Here is a 25,377-nt window from a genome sequence, read left to right on the forward strand (position 1 = left end):
AGAGGACAACTGTGAGTGCTTTAGCTTGACTGTTTTGGTAAGTAAGCAGATATTATTAGAGGAATTAGAATATATTGTTAATAATCTACCTTTCTTGATGGAATTCCTTATTTTGCCAGTAGCTGGACATTTAATGTATATTGGAAATTGTAATTAAACTAAAACTTAGAAGTAGCAGAGGTGCTACATCTGAATGCATGTGAGGTTTTAGAGATATCTGAATAACACATTCTCTAACAAGCTTAATTTTTCTAATTATCCAAGGTGGGTAGTTTTCTTGCTTTTGATCATATGCTAACAGCATACAGCATGAATTATTATTATTTTTTTTTTAAAGCTGAGAATGCAGTTATCAAAAAATATAGCCTTGACTAGAAGCATAGATTTTTACTATAAATTTACTGTATAATATATATATATATATATATATATATATATATATATATATATATATATATATATATATATATATATATATTCCATATTTATACCATGAAGATAAGTAAATATGATATACTGTTACTAATTTCCTTTCTCTCCTTAGAAGTTGTACTGAACACAAAAAGAGCAAGATAGTTTTTCAAGTCCTAACAACTGTAAGTGTAATACAATATATCATATTTATATATTGATATGATGTGTTGTCTGAAAAGTTTTTTTTTTTTTTTCTTTTTATGGAATACATAACACATGACAGTTAACCAGTGGCAACTGGTGGTTGGCAAAATAGTGGAAGTACATAGAGGTGCTGTCATGTAATGGAGGCTGAGACGGATACAAGTGCAGTTTAGAGTTTTATTAAGAACAGGAAATCCAAAGGGCAAGGAAAAAGGCATAAACAAATACAAGCAAAGGTCAGGCAATCAGCAAACAGGTATGAAGTAGGCAAGGCAAATCACGAAATGAGACACTAAAAACAAAGTCAAAACCAGAATAACAACTTGAGATCAAGGCTTGGTAAACGACAGAGAAAATATCAACTGAGCGTATACTTCGCAAAGACAATGTGAATAAGCAGTCTCATATTGTGGTGTGATTGTCAGTGTGATTGGGAACAGGTGTGTGTGATTAGTTCTCAGGAGAAGGTGATGTGTGTGTTCCATTGGGAGTTGTAGTCATCGGCCATGTTCGTAGTTTGTGGTGCTTTTTGGGGAATGGAGTCTAGTTTGTGGTGACATGACAGGTGCATCTCAAAAAATTTGAATATCATGGAAAAGTTTATTTTTTACGTAATTTAATTTGAAAAGTGTAAATTTCATATATTCTAGATTCAATACACATAAAGTGAAATATTTCAAGCCTTTTTTTTATTTTAATGATGATGATTATGGCTTACAGCTCATGGAAATCAAAAATCCAGTATCTCAAAATAAAGAATAAATTCTATAAAAGGTTGCGGATGCCTGTGAGTCTGGCAACAGATTTAAAAAGATCTCCAAATTATTTGAAATAAATCATTCTACTCTAAGGAAAATCATCTACAAGTGGCACAGATTTCAAACGACTGCCAATTTGTTCAGGACTGGTCAGAAAGAGATTGCACAAATTTGACCTGCATGGGAGGAGTGCCAGGAAAAAGACTTTGCAAGACCACAGTTTGCCAAGGAGCATATAGGCAAAGACCAGGCCTTTTTGGAATAATGTGCTCTGGACAGATGAATCAAAGATAGAGTTGTTCGGCCACAGTAACAGCAGACATATTTGGCGGTGACCAAAGACAGCTTTTCAGGAGAAGCACCTCATACCAACTGTGAAGCACGGTGGTGGAAATGTTATGGTTTGGGGTTGCTTCGCTACCTCAGTGACTGGTCAGCTTCATTCATTGAATCAACAATGAATTCTGCATCATATCAAAGAGTGCTTGAAGATAATGTGAGGCCATCTGTCTGAAAGTTAAAGTTGAACCGAAAGTGAACCTTTCAACAGGATAATGATCCTAATCACACTAGCAAATCCACCAAGGAATGGCTCAAAAAGAAGAAATGGAGGGCTATGGAATGGCCTAGACAAAGCCCGGATTTGAATCCCATTGGAATGCTGTAGGTTGATTTGAAATGGGCAGAACATGCAAGAACAACAGTACAAACCTCTTGCAAATTAAAGAATATTGGATGGAAGAGTGGTCAAAAATTGTAGCAAGCCTGGTGGACAATTATGCAAAACACCTGCAAGAAATTATTTCTGCTAAATAGGGCAATACTATGAGGTGCCAAAATGGACAAAAGTGAAGCAAGTGGGGAGATAGAGAACGACAGACGAGAGTCCGAGTGTGTGCCCGAGAGAGGCCGAGTGTGTCCGAAAGTGTGCGAGAGAACCGAGTGTGTGCTTGAGAGAGGCCGAGTGTGTCCGAAAGTACGTGAGAGAGCCTGAGTGTGTCCAAAAGTGCGTGCGAGAGACCGAGTGTGTCCCAAAGTGCGCGAGAGTCAGACAGAGTGTGTCGGCAACCTTGAGGGAGAGAGTGAAAGTGCACGAGAAAGTCTGTGTGAGTACGCGAGAGGAATTGATGCCAAGAACAATAAAGCCCTGTTCACACCGGGACGAATTTTGCAGCGCGAAAAACAGTCCATTTAACGCCCCAGTTTCTGTCAATGAGAGTGTTCACACCCATGTGTAAAACACGTGGTGACAAAGTGTCAATTTTTTTTTTTACTATCGAAGGGGTCGTGTCAAAAACTGGCCGACCAATGAGATTTGCGCTTTTGTTCATGTGCCTGGAGCCGCTGAAGTTACATAAAATTACGACTTGATGGCGCTCAAGTATAAAACTGTCTTATCGACGAAGAAGCTGGAAAAGAAGCCGTGTCTTTGGTGTCTGAACGCAGAGAGCGTTATGATAAACACCACAGTGACTACAAGAATGTTGTGGCAAGGAATATTATATATATGTATAAAGTTGCATGTAACTTTAATGAATGAGTAGCAGATGAAAACTTCATGACTCATTTATGATGTTGTGGCTGTTTCTTTGACAACATTGAAATACAAGCATATATTCTAGGTGATCCTACATTAGACAACACTTTCTACACTAAATAGCATTGTTTTTTCTTTGTCTCTTCCCTGTAAATATGCTAATGATAATCCACTGATTGATAGTACATTGTATTTATTTTGCACCTGGCATATATATGCATATAAGTATTCTTGACCTCCTATTCAGCTAAGTGCCCACTTACTGAGTCGTTGTATTATCATATTGATCACAAAAAGACTATTCATATTCAACACTTCATCAGTTTGCAGGATCATTAACATTTTTGGGCACAACAATAGTTGCCTTATACCCACCCCTATAAGTATGTGAATGCTATTGTTGTGACTTTGATATAATTCAAATAACTACCTCATTTAAAAATAGTATATTGTTTAAACTGAGACATTTAAGGATTTAGCTTTGAAAAAGTATTTGTTGCAGTGGCCAAATAACCAAATACCTTACATTTCGATAGAACTATATATATATTTATTTATATTAATTGAAAGAAACTAACACTCAGAGGTAACACTTAAGATTCAATTTTATTAAAGTTCTTTAGCCAGTTTGCAAAAGTGTGTGAACAGCTTAAAGACATAAATACTGGCTCTCCTCTTCTCAGTGATGAGCGGGTGTCAGAAACGGAAAGTTGTGCAGCGCCACCTTGTGTATCAGGGTATTTTCTGCTTTTCAATAAGCGCCATCTACTGTCAGGGAGTGAATCTGCACTTTAATTCAGCTCATCGCCCTCGTTTAACGCCTGGGTGTGAACACAAAACAAAGCAGCGAAAAGCGTCCCGGTGTGAACAGGCCCTAACAGTGCATTACAGCAACTGAAGAGGAAAGGGAACAATGAAACAAAAAGAAAAAGCCAGATAGAAACAAAACATTTAAAAAGGTTGTACATCAATAATAATCGAACCATCTAAATTAAACTGCCGCCTATGCTGTGATTTATACACGTAAAAATGTTGAATAATGCTTTTTCGATCTGATTTGCATCTGCATTTTATTCTATTATAAGAAAGTCCACTAGTATGGAGGACAAAACTACTCTAAATGAAATAATTAAATTAATAATTAATCCAATCAACGAATAATTAAATTTTACATTTTATTTTGAAATAATTAAGTAATTAAATAAACCAATGCTTATATTGTTGTTTATTATTCCATGAAAACACAGCATTTATTGTTTAAAATATTTCACAATATCCACTTTCACAAAGTACTACTGCATTTAAATATTTTTTTCATCGAAGATATTTAACAAACACAGATCACCAGACAGGGGTGTGTGCACTGAGAACTAATGCAGTGCATCAAAATTATACAGTTTTATATCAAATACATCTTAAATATATTGAAAATGGCAGGATAATCACATTGTACGCTACAGCTCACATGTGAAGGGTCATATGCGCTCATAGGTTTAAGCTCTGTCGGTCTCTCGCGCACTTTCGCTCTCTCTCGCGGACACACTCGCTCTCTCTCGCTCACTTTCGCTCCCTCTCGCGGACACACTCGGTGTCTCTCTCGCGCACTTTCGCGCCCTCTCGCGGACACACTCGCTCTCTCTCGCGCACTTTCGGACACACTCGCTCTCTCTCGCGCACTCTCGCCTGTCGTTCTCTCTCTCCCCATTCGTTTGTCGCCTCTTACAGTCCTAGCTTGTGAGGCCAAGGGTGTACTGACTTTTTCCACAGAAGAATATAACAGCCACTGATATTTCTGTTGAATAAATGATTGAAAAAACTCATTTTCCTTGAGGTTTTGTTCAGGTGTATCAACTTCATTAATGGGCACTGTTTAAAAAAGGATCAAATGTTTGCTTGTCCAAATATGTCAAAAAAGCCAACAATATCCATGGGGTGTACTTATTTTTTCACACCATTTTTAAAATGTAGAAATATTTAATTTCATTATTTTGAAGGCATCTTTACTCGACAGCATTTCTTTGCATGTGCCTAAAACTTTTCACACCTACCGCTATATGTGCGTGCGTGCGTGTGTGTGTGTGTGTGTGTGTGTGTGTGTGTGTGACAGCATCAAAATATTTTCTAAAATCAGGTCAACATGAGCAGTATCTGCCATTTTGTGCCATTTTTCGCTGCTAGAAGAAGAACGTGACAGCTACCTAGACTTATTAACAACAAATTTCAGAAATGAATGTAAATAATCTAACATAACTCTGTACTTGCAATTTATTTACACTATTTGCAAATTACAAATATAATATAACCTGATATACTAGCGTGTAAATCTGTTTTGGATTAGACTACTCAACTAAGTCCAATATGTTTAACGTTGAGATGTTTGTCATGTTCAGTGATTGGCAGTTGGTTACAAGGTTTCCACTCATCATATACATGTCCAGATGGGACAAGTGGAGAGTGCATTGTTAATAAACTTTGAGATGTTTTTTTCCAATGCAAAACATAAAAAGTACATATCCAGAAGGGTCCTTTGGTTGCCATTCTGGGGTTCCTTAAAGGTTCTATGTAGAACTCTACAACAAGTGCATCCATCCATCCATCTTCTATACCGCTTATCCTTTTCAGGGTCACGGGGAACCTGGAGCCTATCCCAGGGAGCATGGGGCACAAGGCAGGGTACACCCTGGACAGGGTGCCAATCCATCGCAGGGCACACAATCACACACACACTCACACACCCATTCGTACTCTATGGACACTTCGGACATGCCAATCAACCTACCATGCATGTCTTTGGACTGGGGGAGGAAACCGGAGCACCCGGAGGAAACCCCCGCAGCACGGGCAGGGCCATCCTTATGTATACAAAGAACCTTTCAAGAACACCTTTTCTAAGAGTGTATTTACTTCACAAAGTCTTTTACCAGTTGATTTAGGTTCAGTTGGAGATAGGAGGCCAGCAATCTGTGCAGGATTCTGCTGTGCACCTCTGACTTGAAAAGAATTACATATCTAGAATTACATGAGTACATATACTTGTCATTCATCTCGCCATACTGTATTTCAGCAGAACTGAAAAGGTATGGAGTTGTGAATGAGGACTTACATTTGAGGATTAACAATTGTCGAAAGGCTGATATATGATGGGGCCCCCCTGCCCCTATGGACGAGCTGCCACTGCTACTTCTACAACTGCTATTACTATTACTACTACTATTACTGTTAAGGAAGCATGGTTGCATATTGGGTAGAATGATCACCTTATAGCTCCAGTGTCCTGGGTTCATTCGCGAGCTCGGATTGTCTGTAGTTTTGCATGTACTCCCTGTGCTGCCTCAAAGTGTGAATGACTGTGATCAGGATAAAGTAGTTACTGTAGATGTACTACTACTACTACTATACTACTACTACTACTACTAATAATAATAATCATCAGTATCATCATAACAACAACAATAATGTAATTTTATAAAAAGAAAAAAATAATGTGGATTAGGACTTGGATGATGTGCTGTGGGTAACTCTAGCTCTAACTCGAAGCCAATTCAACAGCGCAGAAGCACTACAGTGCCCTCTAGCATGCCGCAGATATAAAGCTCTCGATCCTTTTTAATCATTTCACACATGTATTTAACAGCGTGTCTCAACGGATGCTCCCAATATAATAGGGACACTATGATAACATGCTTACACTATGATTACTACTTACTAAAGATGAAGACAAATGCTCTCTGCCTGAGAGACAAATACACTTCCCACTCTATACAGTACCTGAAAAAATTAACTGCACAATTCTGCTACGATGGTTCCAGCAGACACTAGATGATTAGTTCACATTAGACCCATTTCCCTTCAGACCCATCAGTTACAGCGACTTGTGTCATTCTGATACATTAATAGCACATTTATGGTCTCGGTTCCGTTTATCTCTCTGATCTATATCACAGTATGGTCTTCCAGTATAGGTTTACAGTTGTTCCTTAAGATGTGTAATAATAATAATGATAATAATAATAATAATAATGGACCTTATATCTACTGGATATAATTTCCTTGGCGCTGTAGCTATCAAGAGCTCTTATACATGGGGCAAGATCAAGGACATTACAGGCTTGGAGTGTTGTTTTTGAAATTGTCAAATCATTTGGTTCTTCTTTCTAGTATATGTTTTTTTCTTCCGTGCAATGGCTCACTAAAAAAAAATAACAGGTGGACTAAAAAAACCCCAGCTCAGTTTGAATACACCTGTGGAATATTGGCCCCTTTAATTATTCATGTCTTTGTAAATACTGAAAATGATACAAGGTATCAGTGTTTAAGGCCATTTCAATGCATAATCAATGCAATATTTTGCTTATCACTAAAAATCTCTTTTCCACAAATACATATTATTCAAAATTATGTACATGTATTTTTCTTAGTGTTTTATTGGGATAACACACTCAGATGTCCGAGGCCTATTGAAATTACTATGAACTATAATGAACTATAATGAATTTAAGGCATACAAGATTTTAATGGAGTTGTGGTAAAGTGTAAGCTTAAATTACATCAATAATTGGCAAAAAAAATACACACACACACACACACACACAGTTTATTATAGCATTATTAAAATTATTGAGAAAAAAAAAAAACAAAAATTAGAAAAAAATTTACCATTGGAAATGACCATTATAGGCTGGAATGTGTGACCTCGTATTGTGTCTGTGTTGTGGCGATTCCTTCAAATATCTTGTTACCAACTTTTAGCACAATTTTTTTTTTTTTTACAAGTTTAGCAAGATTTAACATTAAGGCACTCGACATCTCTTACCTGTCTTCGGATTAATTTTAAAGTTACCAATATAATTGTCTTATCAAATGAAATAAAACACTCCTTTCACCCTTTCATAGCTGTAATGTAATCATAAAATATGTCTGAGTTATGCAGTGAACTACAAAGTGTAGATAATTCTAAAAAAAAAAAAAAAAGGTTCAAGTAGCTGTGTTCAAAGTTTTAATGTATAATAACACTAATGCGTCCTCAGATGACATTTACATGAATGAAAGGAGGCAACAGTCTTGCTTGAAAATATGAGAGGAGCTTGTTATCTCTGCCTTTCATTTCACCGTATTCTTCTCTCAGTCATGTTGCATTCTGTTTGAAGGAGTGAAGTCTACTTTCACGTTTATTGAAAATGGAGGTTTTCAAGATCCTCGTGGCGCTTCAGGCTCTAGTCCTCTGTCAAGGTTTGTGCATCAAGTATTATCTAATTCATAAAATGTATGTATAATTTAATAAAATATTTTCATTATTTTCCTTAATGTGTTTACTCGGTGAAATCGAATTGTTCCTCCGTCTCCACATTGTTCATGCCTTTGTTTTCCATTTCCTATGTACAAAGCCCTTCTGTATCTATCTTCAAATCTTTAAGAAGACGTTCTTTTAATTTTATTCTGTGCTTATGAGTCATCTTAAGTATTCACAGATAATCACCAACATACATTTGTAAAGAATTGCACATCAAATCATGTTATTTGGAAATTTATTTGATTTGATTTGCCCAATTTAAATGATTGGCCTGAGGGTTAATTGTATCGTGCAACTCCCTACGACTGTTTATGTATTCCAGTTTCTTATTTCAGTTTCTCATATGCACTTAAAGATATTTGCCATTATTTATTTATTTATTATGATTATTATTTTTTTACATTTTACATTTATGGCATTTGTTGAGATGCCCTTATCCAGAACGACTTACAGACATGCTTTGTAGTCTCTATCATTAAAACATCCTCATGAGTATGATCAGTTTAAATACCCTGTTGGAGAGGTTAGTACAGTATGTAAAAATTAACAAAGTGCTTATTTAAGTGCTTGATGAAGAGGTAAGTCTTTAGTTTTCATTTGAAGACAACCTTTAATCGTTTTTCTCTGTATAATATAAAGATATAATTCACGATCTTAGTATTATAAGTTTCTGTCTCCATTCACTCCTGATCCAGATAAAAGTTTGTAGTACTACAGTCACAAAAAGTAAATTAATGACATGTTTCAGAATATTTTTGTCATCGTAAGTAATGTGTCCTATTTTGAAATGAACATTTCGTCCGGCGGTTAGAAAGGTGGTGTAAATGTGGTCTTGCCTAAATCAGTAGTGGCCAAAAGGCACGTGTGATGTGGATATTATCTAGGCTGGAAAATGTCCTGACTTATACTCATGACTATGAAAAGAGTATGACCTGACCTCATATTATGAAACCTGACACATTAAGATCATTTGAATTCTTTTTTTGAGCATTCCTGAGTCATAGATTCTATAGTCTTGAGTCACAGTCTGACCTGGAATAAAAAACAAGGCTGAAATAAATCATCATCATCAAGCCTTAAGTACAAATACACCTAGTATGTTATAAATGGTCTATAATGGTCTATAATGGTATTTTCAGATTAAGACACGTGGCTAATCATAACCTTAAGTAAACTTTATCCTATATATGTTCACTGCATTTCAGTGCACCATTGCTGTGAATATTACTTCTCACAGAAGTATAAGTATGGCAGGATGTGACAGGATGTGGTGTGTTGTTGTGGTGTGGAGATGAAGTCTCTGATGAGTTGCAGGTGCAATCACACGTCTCCTGTAACCTTTTTGTTCAATCAGCAGCACAAGCCCTAGGCATCGGCAACTCTGCACTGCATAGAGAGTAGTATAAATTTAAAATAGTTTGAGATGTCGAAATGTGAAAATGCAATTAGAGTGAAAGTGATTGCACACTACTTGGGTAGACTTGGAATATATCTAATATGATTACTGTCTGTGTGTGTATGTTCATTTGTGACACTGTTCAATATTTTTGTATGTTAATTTTTGTTAAAGTGCACAGCCGATACATCTGTGTGCATCTCTAATCACATGGTGTGTTGATTAATAAAGCGTGTTCTGATTCTGATCAACTTCAGTCAACCTCTTTGTCAACAGAAAAGGTCTAACATCTCCAGACTTTCATTTCTATTTATCATCACAGGAAATTTTTAAAGAGCACTCCAAAACCGCTTGATGGTTATTTTGATGAGAGAGATTGGTATTTGGGGCAAATTTGTTATGACAGCATCAGTTTTCGGTATTGTGTCTAAATTAAATCAGGGTTGGTATGTGTATGCTCAGTTTTGTGACTTTTCACTGTAGCATTAATGGCATGAAACTATAAACTTCTGATTTAATTATTACTGAAAATATAGTAGGGAACTTTGTCTGAGATTCTCCTTTGACATTAAGATTAAATATAATGCTATCTTTATTTTGGTTGTTATTTCGGGTCTATTTCAACACTTTTTTGATACGATAGATGAGATCTTATTTCAAAATAGGATACCAGTATTATTTCTTGAAATAGTATAATATTCTGCTGATTTTTGCTTTTGTTTGGTGTATTTGATTGGTTGATTTTCATTTAAAAAAAAAAAAAAAATCAGATTATGTTTTACTAAATAATAATAACAACAACAGCAACAACAATAATAACTAAACTTTATTTTATGTGGCGCCTTTAAAAGTAGCACTTTACATAAAAGACACAATCATGTGTAAATACAAATCATAAAAATAAGCATACATGTCAACACTCAAAAGATTAATTCAACAGTCAAGTAAAGGCTAACCTAAAAAACATGTTTTAAGAAAACATTTAAAAATACCTAACATCTGATATCAGCTGGAAGTGAATTCCATAGTTTTAGGAGCATAAGAAGAGAAATCCCGATCCCAAGGAGAGTAAATTAACTAGCAAGAAAGCATATAATATTACTGACTTGGTGTTTTTCTGTCCTCGTAACCTAATTTAACTTCCCCAAAGCAATTAGAGTTACATGTTCACAAACGATATAAATGATGCTCTCTCCATGACCTAACCTGCTCTTTAGTATTGTAACTACAGACCTGATAATCTTTCAACTATTTCATTCTTTGTTCTTTCCTCAGCTAAACTGTCCGTAATCCAGACCTCCACACCCTGCTCCTGGGCTGTGACCTCTGCAGGAGAAAATCAGAGTTTGGCTATTTTCACGAATCAGTCCCTGGCACCGCTTGCTGCTCGGATCTGCCAGGCCCTCGGCTGTGGTAAGGTCCACGAGCTAAATGAGATCATTGCACGTGGAAATGCGAGCTGTCTCACAGGCTGCAGCTACCAAAATAACCAACTGATGAACTGCACAAAGGTTTATAGGACAAACTGCAGCATTCTGTCTGAGGTTGTTTGTGGTAAGAGTCGATCTGTTTTTTAAATTACAGCAATTATCATACAAAACAAAAATCTTTAAATCATGTAGAATAATTAAAATATAGTGTGTGATTCCCCATAAAACTGTAATAATGTGCTGCAAACAATGCCTTGAGTGTCACTATCCATTATTATACCATGTAGTGTTTATTTATAACTAATAATGACCTGTGAATAATTATAAAGCAACTATAATATTTATTAACATTATAAGCATTTTAAATTGCCATTATTGAGTACTTCCAAAACACAAAGACACACAGTATATGTTGCACCTGCATATGTGTGCTTCCTGTTTCTTCAGAGTTCAGTAGATGCCACAAATGTGTGTCCTTGTTATTTTTGGAAGCATTCAGTTTTATAGGTTAATGTTGTATAATGGTTAATGAATATTGCAATTGCTTTAAAGTTGCTCCCATATTTTTGGTCATATGCCTTTATTATTTTGACATCAACGTTTTCACATTTCGATATATATATATATATATATATATATATATATATATATATATATATATATATATATATATATATATATATATATTTGACCTTTACTTTAACATTATAGTGCTTTGTAATAGTCAGTAAGTTTTCCAAAACTGGAAAGTCTTCAGGACAGAGGCCTTTCTAGTCTCTCGGTAACATGACAAGCTGTTGTTTTATGTACTGGAGTGATGAAAAAAGAGATGCTGGTGAGGAAATGTTGCTATAGCGTAAGTGATAACAGGAACTAACTTGTGTCATGGACTTTCCACAATATTAAATGTAATTATAAAGGATAAATTTGTCATTCATTACAACTTACAAATTGTAATTGGTAGCAAAGTATTGTGGTAAGAGGTATAAAACACTTCAGAATGTGCTGTTATATAAAACAACCAACTTCAGGCTGGTTATCACACCACCATGCCATGTTTTATTCCTTACACTTCTCCTACCCATAACCGAGACCCACACCAGATACAATTTTATTATTCTCCAATGTTTTGCTATTTACCTTCATGGGAACAAGTAATTAGCTTAAAAGCAAGTATGCTCTTGGCTTTTTATGTGATGGTGAAACCCTAATTATATATATATATATATATATATATATATAATTTCTAAAATGCTGACATTATTTCCACCAGATGCTCCTTACATAACCCCAACAAATCACCCCTGCATCTGGAACATAATGTCTCCAATGCCTAAATCAGCAGTCATTCTGACCAAGGAGTCCATGCTCAGATTGCCCAGTGAAATATGTCAGAACCTCAACTGTGGAGAAGCCTTTGCACAGAACAGCACAGAAGCACCTTCAAACAGTACTTGTCTAACTGATTGCGTCTTCCACAACTCCTATTTGTGGAACTGTTCCACAGTGGTCAGAAATGACTGCTCAATCATTTCTGAAGTCATCTGTGGTAAGTTATGAAATTTGGACATGATGTCTATATATCATATTCTAATAAAGGTGTATTTTCTGGAGAAGCAAATGACAGATTGTAGGTTAAAGGACTTGCATCCGTTACTGCAGGTAACCACAAAGTCAGACTGTCAGGAGGTAGCCATAAGTGTGCTGGACGGGTGGAGCTGTGGAGCGCTGGACAGTGGGGCACAGTGTGTGATGATGAGTGGGATAAACAGGACGCAGATGTGATCTGTGCTCAGCTGAACTGTGGATATGCAATCTCTGTTAATGGGCAGGACGGCCCCTATAGCCACGGTCAAGGTCCTATTCTTATGGATGAGCTGAACTGCACAGGGAAGGAGAGGAGCCTGTGGGAGTGTCCTGCAGTGAGGGAAGGTCATGACTGTGGACATAAAGAAGATGCTGGAGTGGTGTGTTCAGGTACGTCTCAAGGCCTCAGCATAACTCCTGTGGAGATTAGGTTTGACTGGCTTCCATGAAAAATATTACATTATTGGGCAAATTTCACAAATGAACATCCTAAGCCTGTGATTGGTCATTACAAACTGGGTTTGCTCAAGCTTTTATATGGAGTGCTGCAGAAATTATGTTTTTTTGTAGGCCAACCCGGAAGTTAGCATCACACTGGTTCCCTCAACAAAAAGCCAATAGGAATTTTACACTGGCTTTTGGATGATTACAGAAAATAAGCTCTGTGACCAGAACACAACTTTTATGAATTTTGAAGCCTAAATACAATCACCAGAAGTAAAAAGCTAAAGTTAGGCTATAAACGAACTACACCATGGTCACATGACTTCAACGCCACATCAATCTTTATTTAAAAAACATTAAAATTGGAAAATACTATAAATTGATAAATGTTGGAAAGTTTGACTTGGAATAGTTTGCAAGAGTATAAACACAGCGAGGCTGTAGTAGATGGGTTTTCCTGTTCGGCGTGATGACGTTTAATGTCCCCGACAACCTCTGTATTCCCATTTTGCCACTTGTTAGCAACCTCCTTTTTTAAGACACGTAAAACTTTAAAAAAAAATCACAAGTGGGGTATTACTGATGTATTTTATGTCACAGAATAAAATGTGAAAATATCTTGAGCTTGTGTTAATCACAGACCTTATTTCAGTCATTTAACCAAAAACCCATTCAAAAAACCCATTGACTTTGGGACGATGGAACCCAAAGTGTTTAAATTGCTAACTGATTTCCGGCTTTTAGGACTCATTTTTGCCAGACTCTATTCCAGGATGAATGACTGTGAGGAGTGCCAACCTTCTTCCTGTAGTTGTGGAAATTGCCATAACATTTTCATAGCGCCACCTGCAGTACTGCAGCACTTGTATGTGACGTCCAATATAAATCGCAGAGGTGGTTTTGTCTTCACACAAATGTCTTAGACATCATCTCTGCATTAAGTATACTGAGGCCTTCAGTGTGGTCTTTCTAGGGTTTTTGTGACTGCTATTTAACTAACTTGACACCATAACTTGTGCACCTTTCTGTTTGATATTAATCAGATGCACTTTAATCAATGTAAACCTGGCGTACATTTTTTCTCCTTTTTCTGTTAACATTCTAAAGAATATAAGGCTCTGAGACTCACTGGCGGACTGGACCATTGCTCGGGCAGAGTGGAAATCCATCGGAATGATTCTTGGGGTACGGTGTGTGATGACTGCTGGGCAAGAGAGGAGGCATCCATGGCTTGCGCCATGTTGGGTTGTGGGGAAGCAAAACAATTCACAGCCTTTGAGACACCCTTTACCCACACAAATGGAACACGTTGGTATTACTGGTGTTCAAAAAACCATACAACCCTGTGGGAGTGTAAGGAGATAGAGGCAACTAGACATTTTCTGTGCAAAGACTCAAAAGCTGCAGGACTGATTTGTAGCAGTAAGTAATCAATCAAGAAATTAATCAAGCATTATTTCCTTTTTGTATGTAGTTCATAAAAATGCATTTGACTGTCTTTTTCCCTGAGCCGTATGGTGCTGCATTGGCTAGTGTTGCTGCCTCATAGCCACAGCGTTGAGCAGTAGTTACTGTCTGTATGGAGTTTTGCATGCTCTCAGTGTTCTTGAAGTCCATATGGGTTTCCTCTCGTCTCCCAAAAACATGCCAGTAGATTGTAAATATGCGATGTGATTTATCCCCACATTGCGTCCAGGTTTTCTGGCACCAGATCCACCATGACCCTACGCAGGTTAATGAAGATGAATGAATAATTGAATGAATGATGGTTTTGCCCTGTTTGGTCATATTCATCTTGCAGCATTTTGCAGTGCTCATGAAATAAAAAGTGATGTTTTACAGCTTTTTGTACCCTTGTACCAGTATATGAACATATATTTTATTAACTAAGCTGCCTCTTCCAGACTCTCTTGGAATGCCTTTACCTACCATGCCAGATGTAGCTACGACCATGGTAACAAGTAAGTATCATTTTTGGACATTTCGAGATGAGTACATTTTTGAAAACAAAATTAGGAATAATAAATCATTTACAGTATATGGATTGAATAATACAGAAGTAATGAACCATATTTTTTTTTATGTGCCTTAAGTCTTTGTAATAAATTGAATGCTGGATTAAACATTTCAGTAACACATTACACATAACACATGTTTTATAATCAAAGTAATGACACCTTGGCCAAAGTTACATGCATATTCTTTCTCTCTTCTAAGTGCAAACCACAACAGAAGTGCCCACAGTGTTCTGGTCTCCTGAATTACTGGGCTGCATTATACTGTCCTGCATTGTTTTGATTGTAATTCTCTCAAACATCATCATATGTTGCTGTTCAAAAAAGAAAAGGAAAGGTTGGTATGAATTCAAGCAGCATGTTAAGTTATTGTTTGAAGTAAACCTTGTTAAATGTACAAAATGACTTTTAGGAACGTTTTAGCTTCATCAATCTAAAGTGACTATACAAATGGATAGTGTAGGCGTACTGCGTTAAAGTCCCCTGCACAGTGGCGTTAGCTGTACTGTCAATCATCCGAGGCTAAGCCTAGATTCTTCTCCATCAAAAACCTTTTAAAAATGTACTTCTAAATAGACTGTTTCCATGCTTATTTAAGCACTTAGCCCATGTGAGAGGCAATTGCTTAAATAATGTGAAAATTGAAAGAAAAAAAAAAAAAGGTGGATTTATTATAAAACATGCCTCGGATGTTATCATTATTTGCAGGACTACCAGACCGATAAAATAAAAAACTCGTTGGCTATCTAACATAAGAATAAGCTAGTTTGGTGTCACCAGTCAAGGGCACAGCTAAACTATCATTGTGTATCGGTTTGGCTGGGTACAAAGCCATGCAAAGTACGTAAGCTGTCCTTATGCTCTGCTCATATAATGTTCACGTAACTTGGAACTCGTAGAAATTTACACACCTTGATTTCCTGCTCAGCATGGGAGGGTGTTAGTATTTCAGTTTCAACCCCTTGACTTCTAAAAAAAAATTGCGGTGTGTAAATTTCCCCCTTGACATGAGTATTTCCATGTATTTTCCTGTAAACCCTGTCTGACTGGTCTTGCTCTTGTTCACTGAAGATAAAATACAACATTCATTCACTGAAGATACAAAATTACAACACTGCCATCTTCTTTACTGATGTTCATTTATGTAGTGATAAACCGCTCCAAGTGGAGAATTATTCAGGGCTAAAGAAAAATGCAGGGGTCGGGTTATGCCCCTGCCCCTGCATAAGCTTTAAATAGTTTGTTTGTGCCCCAGTGTAAGAGAGCATAATTGGCTCTGCACTGTAGGTGCAACACATGGAATGATGCTACCCAATTGGTGATGTTTACTAACTTGTGTATACAGAATAGGTCAGTTAGTGTTCTCCTCCAAGCATGTTCATCTGCTCTATGATGTTTTATGATCATTTGTTTATAAATGTAGCACAAGGATGTCATGTGTCTGAGGAACCATGTGTTATTCATGCCCCTCTTGGGATGTCCCAGGATGTTTTATAGCCCCTTTAAGAATGTTTGCTAAAACATTCATACTGTCTCAAACAGCTCTTCAAGTTCAGCAGAGATTTGTCAATCTACAAACTAACGCTGCAGCTGAAGAGAATAACTATAGAGATTCTATCCACCTTGTTAAAGTCACCAACAATGACAACAACTCCGGTCAGTGTACACAACACCTGAAGTGAAGATGAGGTTTTTGTTTTCCCACAGAACAGTGATGAGTGAATGTGTGCTTTTATTTTTCTACAGCCCCAACAATGCCACAACAAATGTGGACCCAGAGTAGTGTCGAGAGTGCGTCCTATGATACAGACTATGAAGCCAATGACAGTGGCCCAAACAGTGATTTCTCCCTGTCCACATTCCGCAGTGAGTTTATACCAAGATATAAGAATAACATGAAGCTATCCTACAATGCACGGTACTGTAAAACAAGCTCAATCAAAATAAATAATATCCAAATCAAGCAGAAGGGAAACTCTTCTCAACAGATTCCTCTCACTTCCAACCTCACTTACAATTACTCCCATCATGCTTCAATAATATATGTCCTAAGCAAGAGAGAGTGTGTAAACTTCTGATTGCTATGAACACCATTAGCAGACACTCAAGGACTATTGCAGCCAAACTGATTCGTCTACTTAAACTCAGACTCGAATCACAGATTCTTCAAAAATTCACAAATTCACGAAAAAAGATTTGCAACACAACTTGGATTTAACTCCAATGATTTGAATATAAGCGTTGACTTTTCCAGTATGACTTAAAGTGTGAAAGGAGAGTGCACATGATTAAATGAAGATCAGTAAAATGTTTAATAATTAACAAAAATGAGGTATGTAAAGTTGCAGGAAGTCCATTTAAAAATTCCCATGGTATCTTGCATACGTTATGGCTTTGTGTGAATCAACTGAACAAATACTGTACATTTTTATAGAATGTTTTTGACTGCTATTGTGCACTACATTTTATGGTTATCACCACTGAATGAATATTTTGTAGATTTTAATTATTATAGTTACACTATTTGCCCAACGGTTTGTAGACAGCTGATTATCACACCTATATGTGCTTTTTGAACATCCCATTCCAGATTTAGTCCCATTCCATACCGATTATAATGACCTCCACTCTTCTGGGAAGGCTTTCCACTAGATTTTGGAGTGTGGCTGTGGGGATTTGCCCATTCAGGGCAAGAATTAGCCACATTAGTAAGGTCAGGCACTGATCTAGGGTGAGGAGGCCTCGGATGTAATCGGCATTCCAATGCATCCCAAAGGTAAAACCTTGACAAACCAGTGTCATCATGGACCTGAATTTGTGCACAGGGGCATTGTTATGTTGGAAAAGGTTTGGGCCTCTTAGTTCCAGTGAAAGTAAATTGTAATGCTACAGCATACAAAGACATTCTAGACAATTGTGTACTTACAACTTTGTGGCAACATTTTGGGGGAAGACCCACATATGGGTGTGATAGTAAGGAGTCTATAAACTTTTGACCACATAGTGTATTTATCTTGTGTTGCATTTTGATATGTCATTAAATCTTGTGAGGAAGTTTAGGACTAAGTGTTGCTGCTTCAAACCTCCAGGTCATCAGTTCATTCCTGAGCTTAGGTTACTGTCTGTGTGAAGATTCTCATGGTCTCCCCTCCATTGCAGACTCTATGCGGTACAATGCAGATGGTCGATCTCCTGCTATGAAGGGCCCAAATCTGCAGATTGTGACTGAGGAGGGTGAGTCAGCCAGTGATTCGGCTCTTATACATGCAACTCTGTGGGCCTAAGGCTTTACTATAGTGTATGTACACTGTAGTTATGAGAAGATGACTTATTCCTTCTCTATGTTTTGTTTTGTGGAAACTTTTGTAATGACAAACACAGATATGATATAAGCATCACCAGTACAACTGTATAACTGATAACACATACATAATTGAAATGGAGTAGAATAACACTTAGCCGCAACTGAAACCTATTTTTTTTTCTTTCTGCTTTCTTCCTGTCTTTGTTTTTGTTTTGTTTTTTGGGTGTAAAACTTGCGATTACTCAATGGAAAGCACCTACCACCTGAAAGTTCAGCTTTAAAAGAAAGAAACTTGATTGTATCTCTTACCGATGTAGTCATTTGAGTCCTTAAAATTGAATCATGCAAGAAAGTACAATGGGAGAAGAAATTACATGCAAACTACAAGCTCGCTTAGTGTAAATTTGTTTGAAATTGAAAATTGGCTTTTGCTGGTTTGGGGTTAGGTTTATGAGATCTTTAGGCCGACTGACTGTATTACCAAATCATTTGTTAAACTAGACAGCCTAGGAAATAAAATAAAACATTTCCATGTCATTTTGGTGAAACATATTAAAGTATAAAGTATATTATTGGCAGAAAAACCCAATTTTGTCTGTTTGCCAGAAATTGCATGGTGTATATATTTGCTGTATATTTACTGTATATATAAAATGTAGAAATATATATTTTAAAAATATGTAGTTATCTTTTAACTACCAACACTATTAGAATATTACAAGGAAACATGTTGCACTGATGTTCACATTTAGACACACGTGCTACAATGCAAGGATACCTGCAAGCCCCCGTGGATGCATTTCAGCGCCTCTCTGCAACTCCCAGTGGTGAGTGATCGCTTTTAATCCTTGGTTGTACTACTAACTCCTAAATATTAACTGTTTCTTTAAAGGAGTACTTCAGTTCTTTTTTTAAAAACCCTCATTTCTGTCCAGTGCATCTGTAGCATATGGGTACTTAGCAATTTACAGCATTTCTTTGTATTTTACTTTTCTTGAAACTCACTTATAATGATGGCCTAAGAGCAGTTGTTGAATTCTGTCAATAAATATTTAAAACACATGACTATATGATACAACTTTCCAATACTGGAGCAATACATTAAAAACTCATTTTTTCGACTTACATTTTCCCCAAGGAACAACCGAGCCATGTTTGCTTACTTGATTATTTATATATAGATATACCAACACAACCGGAAGTGTTGATTCCTTTTATACCTCTGCAATTTGCCAATGATATAAATTTATTAAATAAAACTTAGCAATTGTATTTATTAAAGAACAAAATGCCATACCTTTTTTCACTTTTTAAATTCATTCATAGCTATAACGTATGTCATAGCAGCACCGATCTGTTACTGTTGACTGTTACAGCCTGTTGCAAACACCGACACTAGAGACTCCTTCCAGAAATGATAAATAACATTCCTCCTCACAGAAATCTTCAACACTTTAACAATTACTCCCAATTTAAAAACATCTTTATGCAGAGCACCACCATACATGTACTCATGTAAGTTGTTACTATACAAAGATAATTTATTAGAATGAGAGCAATTACTTTGAACATGAGATTTGTCTTGCAGACAGAACTATTGTCAGAGCTGCTGTTATAAAAAATTTACCAACACCTTCTGAGGAGTCAGTATTCAGGTTCAGAATTGAGAAAACAGGCTATCGTGTAGGAATCTTTTTTCGTTCTTTGGGGGCTCTCTCCATATACTCTGCTTTCCTCCCCCAGTCCAAAGACATGCGTTGTAGGCTGATTGGCATTTCCAAATTGTCTGTAGTGTATGAATGTGTGTGCACTTGTGCCCTGCGATGGGTTGGCACTCTGTCCAGGGTGTCCCCCACCTTGTTCCAGAGTTCCCTGGGACAGGCTCCAGGCTCCCCACAACCCTGTATAGGATAAGCGGTACAGAATATGGATGGATGGATGGATGGACAATATGCATTCTTTGAAATAAGGACTGCTCTGACATTAGGAACACATTTGTTTCCTTAACTCCTTCTAGCCGACTCGTTTGACACGTCCAGCACCTCATCTGGGGAGTGTTATGAAAATACAGGCCACAACATTGAAGATCTATACTTGGAGAATTACGAAAATCCTGGAGAAATCAGAGGTGACCTGCAGCCTGGAAGTATGCTTTTTCTGATTACATTTGAAATAAAAATAAGCGGATGAAAATTCAAAAATCCGTACTATAATTTTATTTGTTGTTACCTCACCCAGTTCCCACCATACACAGCACTGAGGACTTCCCAAATCCTACAGGTAACTTTGTTCATAATCACAGTCTGTAACACATTCCTTTAGATTTATCTGTATGGTGCTGCCAAAAATTCATTATTATATGTAGGTTTCACTGCATAACAAGTATTAAATGAAGTTTAATGAGTTACAAATGAGAAAATACAAGCAAATAATAATACGATTTTAATATTATGATGCTAAAAATGACAAAGATTTCAATAAAAATATTAAAGTAAACAAAGATAAACGATAATGAAAGAAACACTATTACCCCTCTTGTTGTTGTTATTATAGCTATTTCGCTGCAAAATTCAAATGTGGTTCTGTTTAGTGTCTGGAGCATGTATGGACCTGAGCGATGGAGAAGATTCCCCCATTTACTCTCCTGTGAGTGCTGATGTAGAGCCCTTCTCAAATGACACGGATTACAATGATGACGTTGATGACTATGATGACGTTATTAACTACTCACAGTCACCATTGATGTGAGCTGGACCTACTGATGTAATGGCCTTGTAAAAAAAAAAAAAAAAAAAAAAAACATTCTGAATTAGCTAGTTAATTAAAAATACCTGAGAATCCTATTTTCCTGTACATTCTACAACTCTGTTTTACTTGATGATGACTTTATGATGAGTGTCTTGAAAATTTAAAGACAGAGATCATGTATTTAGGGTGCTGGTCTAGAATTAGTTGTCTGTGTGTGTGTGTGTGTGTGTGTGTGTGTGTGTGTGTGTTATATTTGCACTGAAACCCCCCCCCAGCACTTTCACCCTGAGCAGGTTTATATGTATGTGAACCGGGAGCTATTATGGTAAGAAAAATAACTGATTCTTGTTCTGTCCAAGACTCTGAAAAATAAATGTTTAAATTGACAAAGAAAGGAACCTGTTACTTTAAAAGAACATTTTATCTAAAAATGTAAAAAGCTGGAAAAGGATTCATGCCTAAAATGCATTTTGTATTGTTACATTTAGCATGTTACTGTAAATACAATTGTTTTCATACTATTTGGAAATAATTATGAAATGCAGTTTTTTAAATTGACCACACTGTGTCGCCATATACATTTAAGAACGGTAAGTGTTTGTTCGGGGCTTTACTTTCAGCGTTTGGTTGATTTATACCTTTGTATCAGTGATACTGTCAAAAATGACCATGATAGTTGGAATTCTTGTAAAAACAATAATTATAATTATTAGGGGTCCAAACACCAAGGTAATGGATCCTTATACTGACTTTGTGTTCTTCTTTTTGATCCACATACTACATTCATTTAGTACGAGTTCACATTTTAAACCATGTAGCACCACCAGCTGAATAAATACCCTTATTACTCTTTACAGTTTCCTATTTTCCCTCACATTTCCTTCTCACTTTGGTCACCCGCCAATTCCCGACCACCAGCCAGCTCTTTCCTGTCATCTGAGACACTTCAAACCAGCCAAACAAATCGTTGTTAACCGCTGCTCACACGGCAGCATAACACGCTCAGAGGAAAGCGCTATTTACCCTCTTCTGCATACATGAACTCACAGATGACCATGATTTTGGCACAAAGTTTCTGGCAAAAATAAAATAAAATAAAAAAAAGAATGAAAATTTATCTTCACTGGAACTAAGTGGCCAAACATATTCTAGCATGACAATGCCCCTGTGCACAAAGTGAGTTCCATGAAGACATGGTTTGATAAGGTTGGAATGGAAGAACTGAGGCCTGAACCTGATCTCAACTCCACTGAACACATTTGGAATGATATAGCAGCTGCAGTTGACTGATATATTCTTTGATCACTGCAACTAGAAACAGGAAATGAAGTCATATCCCACCAATGTTTTTGCACCCTGACATCAAATTTTGGTATATATCTTTAATATTATACTTTGATGGTAGCCATGGATTTTCATTGAGGCTACCCTAAAATGTTATGTTCATTTTGTGGCCGTATGGTACTGCGTTGCCTTTATCAACTTGGGAGGCTGTTTGACATTTACTTGGCATCTGACATTTACTTTGATTTGGTTAAGGCAAATCAAAAGCCTTCCGCCTTTTTGAAGCCCTTGTCTGACGCAAATGAGTCATAGCTGTCCGCTGAAATATAAAGCATGCAGTGAGGCAAAATTGCAAGTGGACATATTTTGGGGGGACTAAGAGGCAACAGGATGTGACACAATATTTGGGCAGTGCTGTTGTGCATTAGCATTATTTATTATGCACGAAGCCTCCATGCATAGTAAAACGCATGAAAATATCTTCCTCACAAGATGAAAATGTTAAGCACACAATTTCCACAATGGAACCAACCAAAAAATATAAATAAATCTTTAAAATAAATAAGTAAATAAAGTCTTTATTTCCATATTGTCACCATCCAGTGCCTAATGACTGGACCCCTTAATCGCTGTTTGGACCTATATTTAATATTATTAATGTCTATTACTGAAATTCAGCAGCTGAACTTCAGAAATGATGTTTTTTTTGCAGTATTTAAAAAAAAAAAATGTTTTATAGGCAGTCTTAGTTAATAGTCTTCAGTGCACAGTCATCAGTATGTCAGTTCTTGGCCTTCAGAATGTCTGGCTGTTTATGCTTGAAATTACGACTGCCTGTAATGTGTTCTTAATTGACATGATCTAATGGTTGACATTCCTTCTCATGCTGGAAAATGCCCTTGTCCACCTGGCAGGCTGATTTATTCCACCAATGTTTATTCCATGTCACATGGATATATTAAAGCTCTGTGCAATTTAAAATCATTAGAAACTGTATATTAAACATTATTTTGTATTCATATATTGATCATCACTGACTATCTGTACACACAGCAGTTCCCCTTAGTCACAGCAGTGAGGATGTTTGTATTTGAGTCACTTGGGGTCAGCAATATTTACGTTAGACATTTTTGTGTAATATTTGGCAACATTTCCTTCACATTTCAGCTGCTGTGAATAAAATTTCTACTCAGATGAAAAACTTGACCAGGAGTTCATGTAGACAGAGGATTAGTAAATGGTATGGACCACTAACATTTAAGGTGTCTCTATCTGCCTGTCAATCATCCATCCATCTATACATCCATCCATTTTCTGTACTGCTTATCCTTACTGGGTCACAGTGAACCTGGAGCCTATCCCAGGGGTATGGGGCACAAGGTGGGGGACACCCTGGACGGGATGTCAATTCATCGCAGGGCACAATGTGCACAAACACATATATTCACACACACGTTCATTCACTATGGACACGTTTTTTGGACATGCCAATCAACCTACAATGCGTGTCTTTGGACTGGGGGAGGAAACCGAAGTACCCGGAGGAAACCCCTGAAGCACGTGGAGAACATACAAATTGTGTGCATACTAAGCCATCATGCCCTTGCCAGTCAATCATGTTGCATGTAAATTTAAAAAAGCCTTGGCTGCACACATGTATTTGGGTTTGGGGCGTGGCTTTGGAAAACTGAGGGGAGGGGCTTCAAAACAGAATGCTCAGAGATTTCTGCCAAAATAGCTCATAATTCCTTTATTGCAAAGCTTTTGTTCGAGGTGCTTTAGAGGGAGAAGTGGCACAAGTCATAGAGAAGCACCATAAATCAAGAAAAAAGCTTGTCATTCCACATGCACAACCAGAGTGTCCAAGAACCTGGTGTTTTTTCCCTTAAGAAACAGATGAAATGTTTAAAATAACACACATATTTAATCATTCACAATCAAGAGATAAGTCTTCTGCTTTATCTAACACTGTTTGACTAACCGGGTTATTATCTTATTCTTCAGGAATGTTTGATGAGGTGATCACACAGGATTTTTCAATTAGCTTGGACAAATGTTTGAAGAAAAAATTCCATTTGCTCACGAGATCTTTGTACAGTGTCATTTGTCTTGATAATGTGCCTTGGTATGCTACTGGATATACTATGAGTGTGAAGTTAAGTGGGTTTTATTGTCATTCCTCCAACTTGAAGTACAGAATGAAGTACAGACATACAGGACTACATAAAGTGCAGATACATGGTGGTGTGAGATGAGTGCAAAATATACAATAAGTACACGGAACAATAAATACACAAGATAGTGCACACTAAATAGATAGGAAAACAGAACATTACTGGATGAATTTGTGGTAGTAAGAAATGTCCCATATCAGCATAATAACATATTCTCTGAGGAATAATACAGTCCATGAAATATTGCTCTAATTTCAAAGTGCAGGCATGCAGTGATGGTCGTAGTAGGTAGCTGTAGGGAAGGGATTTGCTTAGTCCAGATAAGTTTTGGGGCTCTGTGATGAGAGGTCTGACTGCCTTAGGGAAGAATCTATTATGGTGACTGGTGGAGGTGGCACAATGTTCTGGTACCTGAGGTTATAAATGCAATTTGGCGTAATCCACTGCACCATGGCACCAGGAAGCATTAACCCATAGCCACTATAGCTAAATTCTATATGCTATAAATGCTATAAAAGTATTTCTGTTTTTGTTTGAGTAATTGCTTTGAAAATCCCAAGAAGCTTTAATGGATGTATATATATATATATATATATATATATATATATATATATATATATATATTGTATGGAATATTACATTAGCAAGGCAATGAGTTAACTTTTTAGAAACATTTCTATCTAAAGGACAAGCAGATGTGGGTTGTGTAAGCATTCTTGCGTTACTAATCTATTACAAAGTTTATAAATGCATTTGAAGTTGGACCAATGAACAAAATGAGGAAAGAATGTC

The 25,377-nt window shown here is 36.8% G+C and overlaps 1 protein-coding gene across 2 annotated transcripts; it reads left to right on the plus strand.

The window, feature by feature from the left end:
• Positions 1-8: 8 nt before the first annotated feature.
• Positions 9-21,726, plus strand: LOC128600360 (antigen WC1.1). Of its 2 annotated transcripts, XM_053612769.1 has the most exons (16): positions 9-37; positions 545-596; positions 8,061-8,142; positions 10,875-11,153; positions 12,303-12,578; positions 12,692-13,006; positions 14,168-14,482; positions 14,965-15,021; positions 15,278-15,412; positions 16,618-16,731; positions 16,822-16,941; positions 18,235-18,309; positions 19,132-19,206; positions 20,397-20,525; positions 20,618-20,659; positions 20,970-21,726. In XM_053612769.1, exons 3-16 carry the CDS (start codon positions 8,091-8,093, stop codon positions 21,125-21,127), a joined length of 2,142 nt encoding a protein of 713 aa, XP_053468744.1. In that variant the 5' UTR covers positions 9-37; positions 545-596; positions 8,061-8,090; the 3' UTR covers positions 21,128-21,726. The 2 variants fall into 2 exon arrangements, with proteins under 2 accessions (XP_053468744.1, XP_053468745.1); XM_053612770.1 differs by lacking the exons at positions 9-37; positions 545-596 and having other exon boundaries at positions 8,053-8,142.
• The last annotated feature ends 3,651 nt before the right edge of the window (positions 21,727-25,377 follow it).

This window comes from Ictalurus furcatus, chromosome 24 (genome assembly GCF_023375685.1).
Source record: "Ictalurus furcatus strain D&B chromosome 24, Billie_1.0, whole genome shotgun sequence".
NCBI lineage: Eukaryota > Metazoa > Chordata > Actinopteri > Siluriformes > Ictaluridae > Ictalurus > Ictalurus furcatus.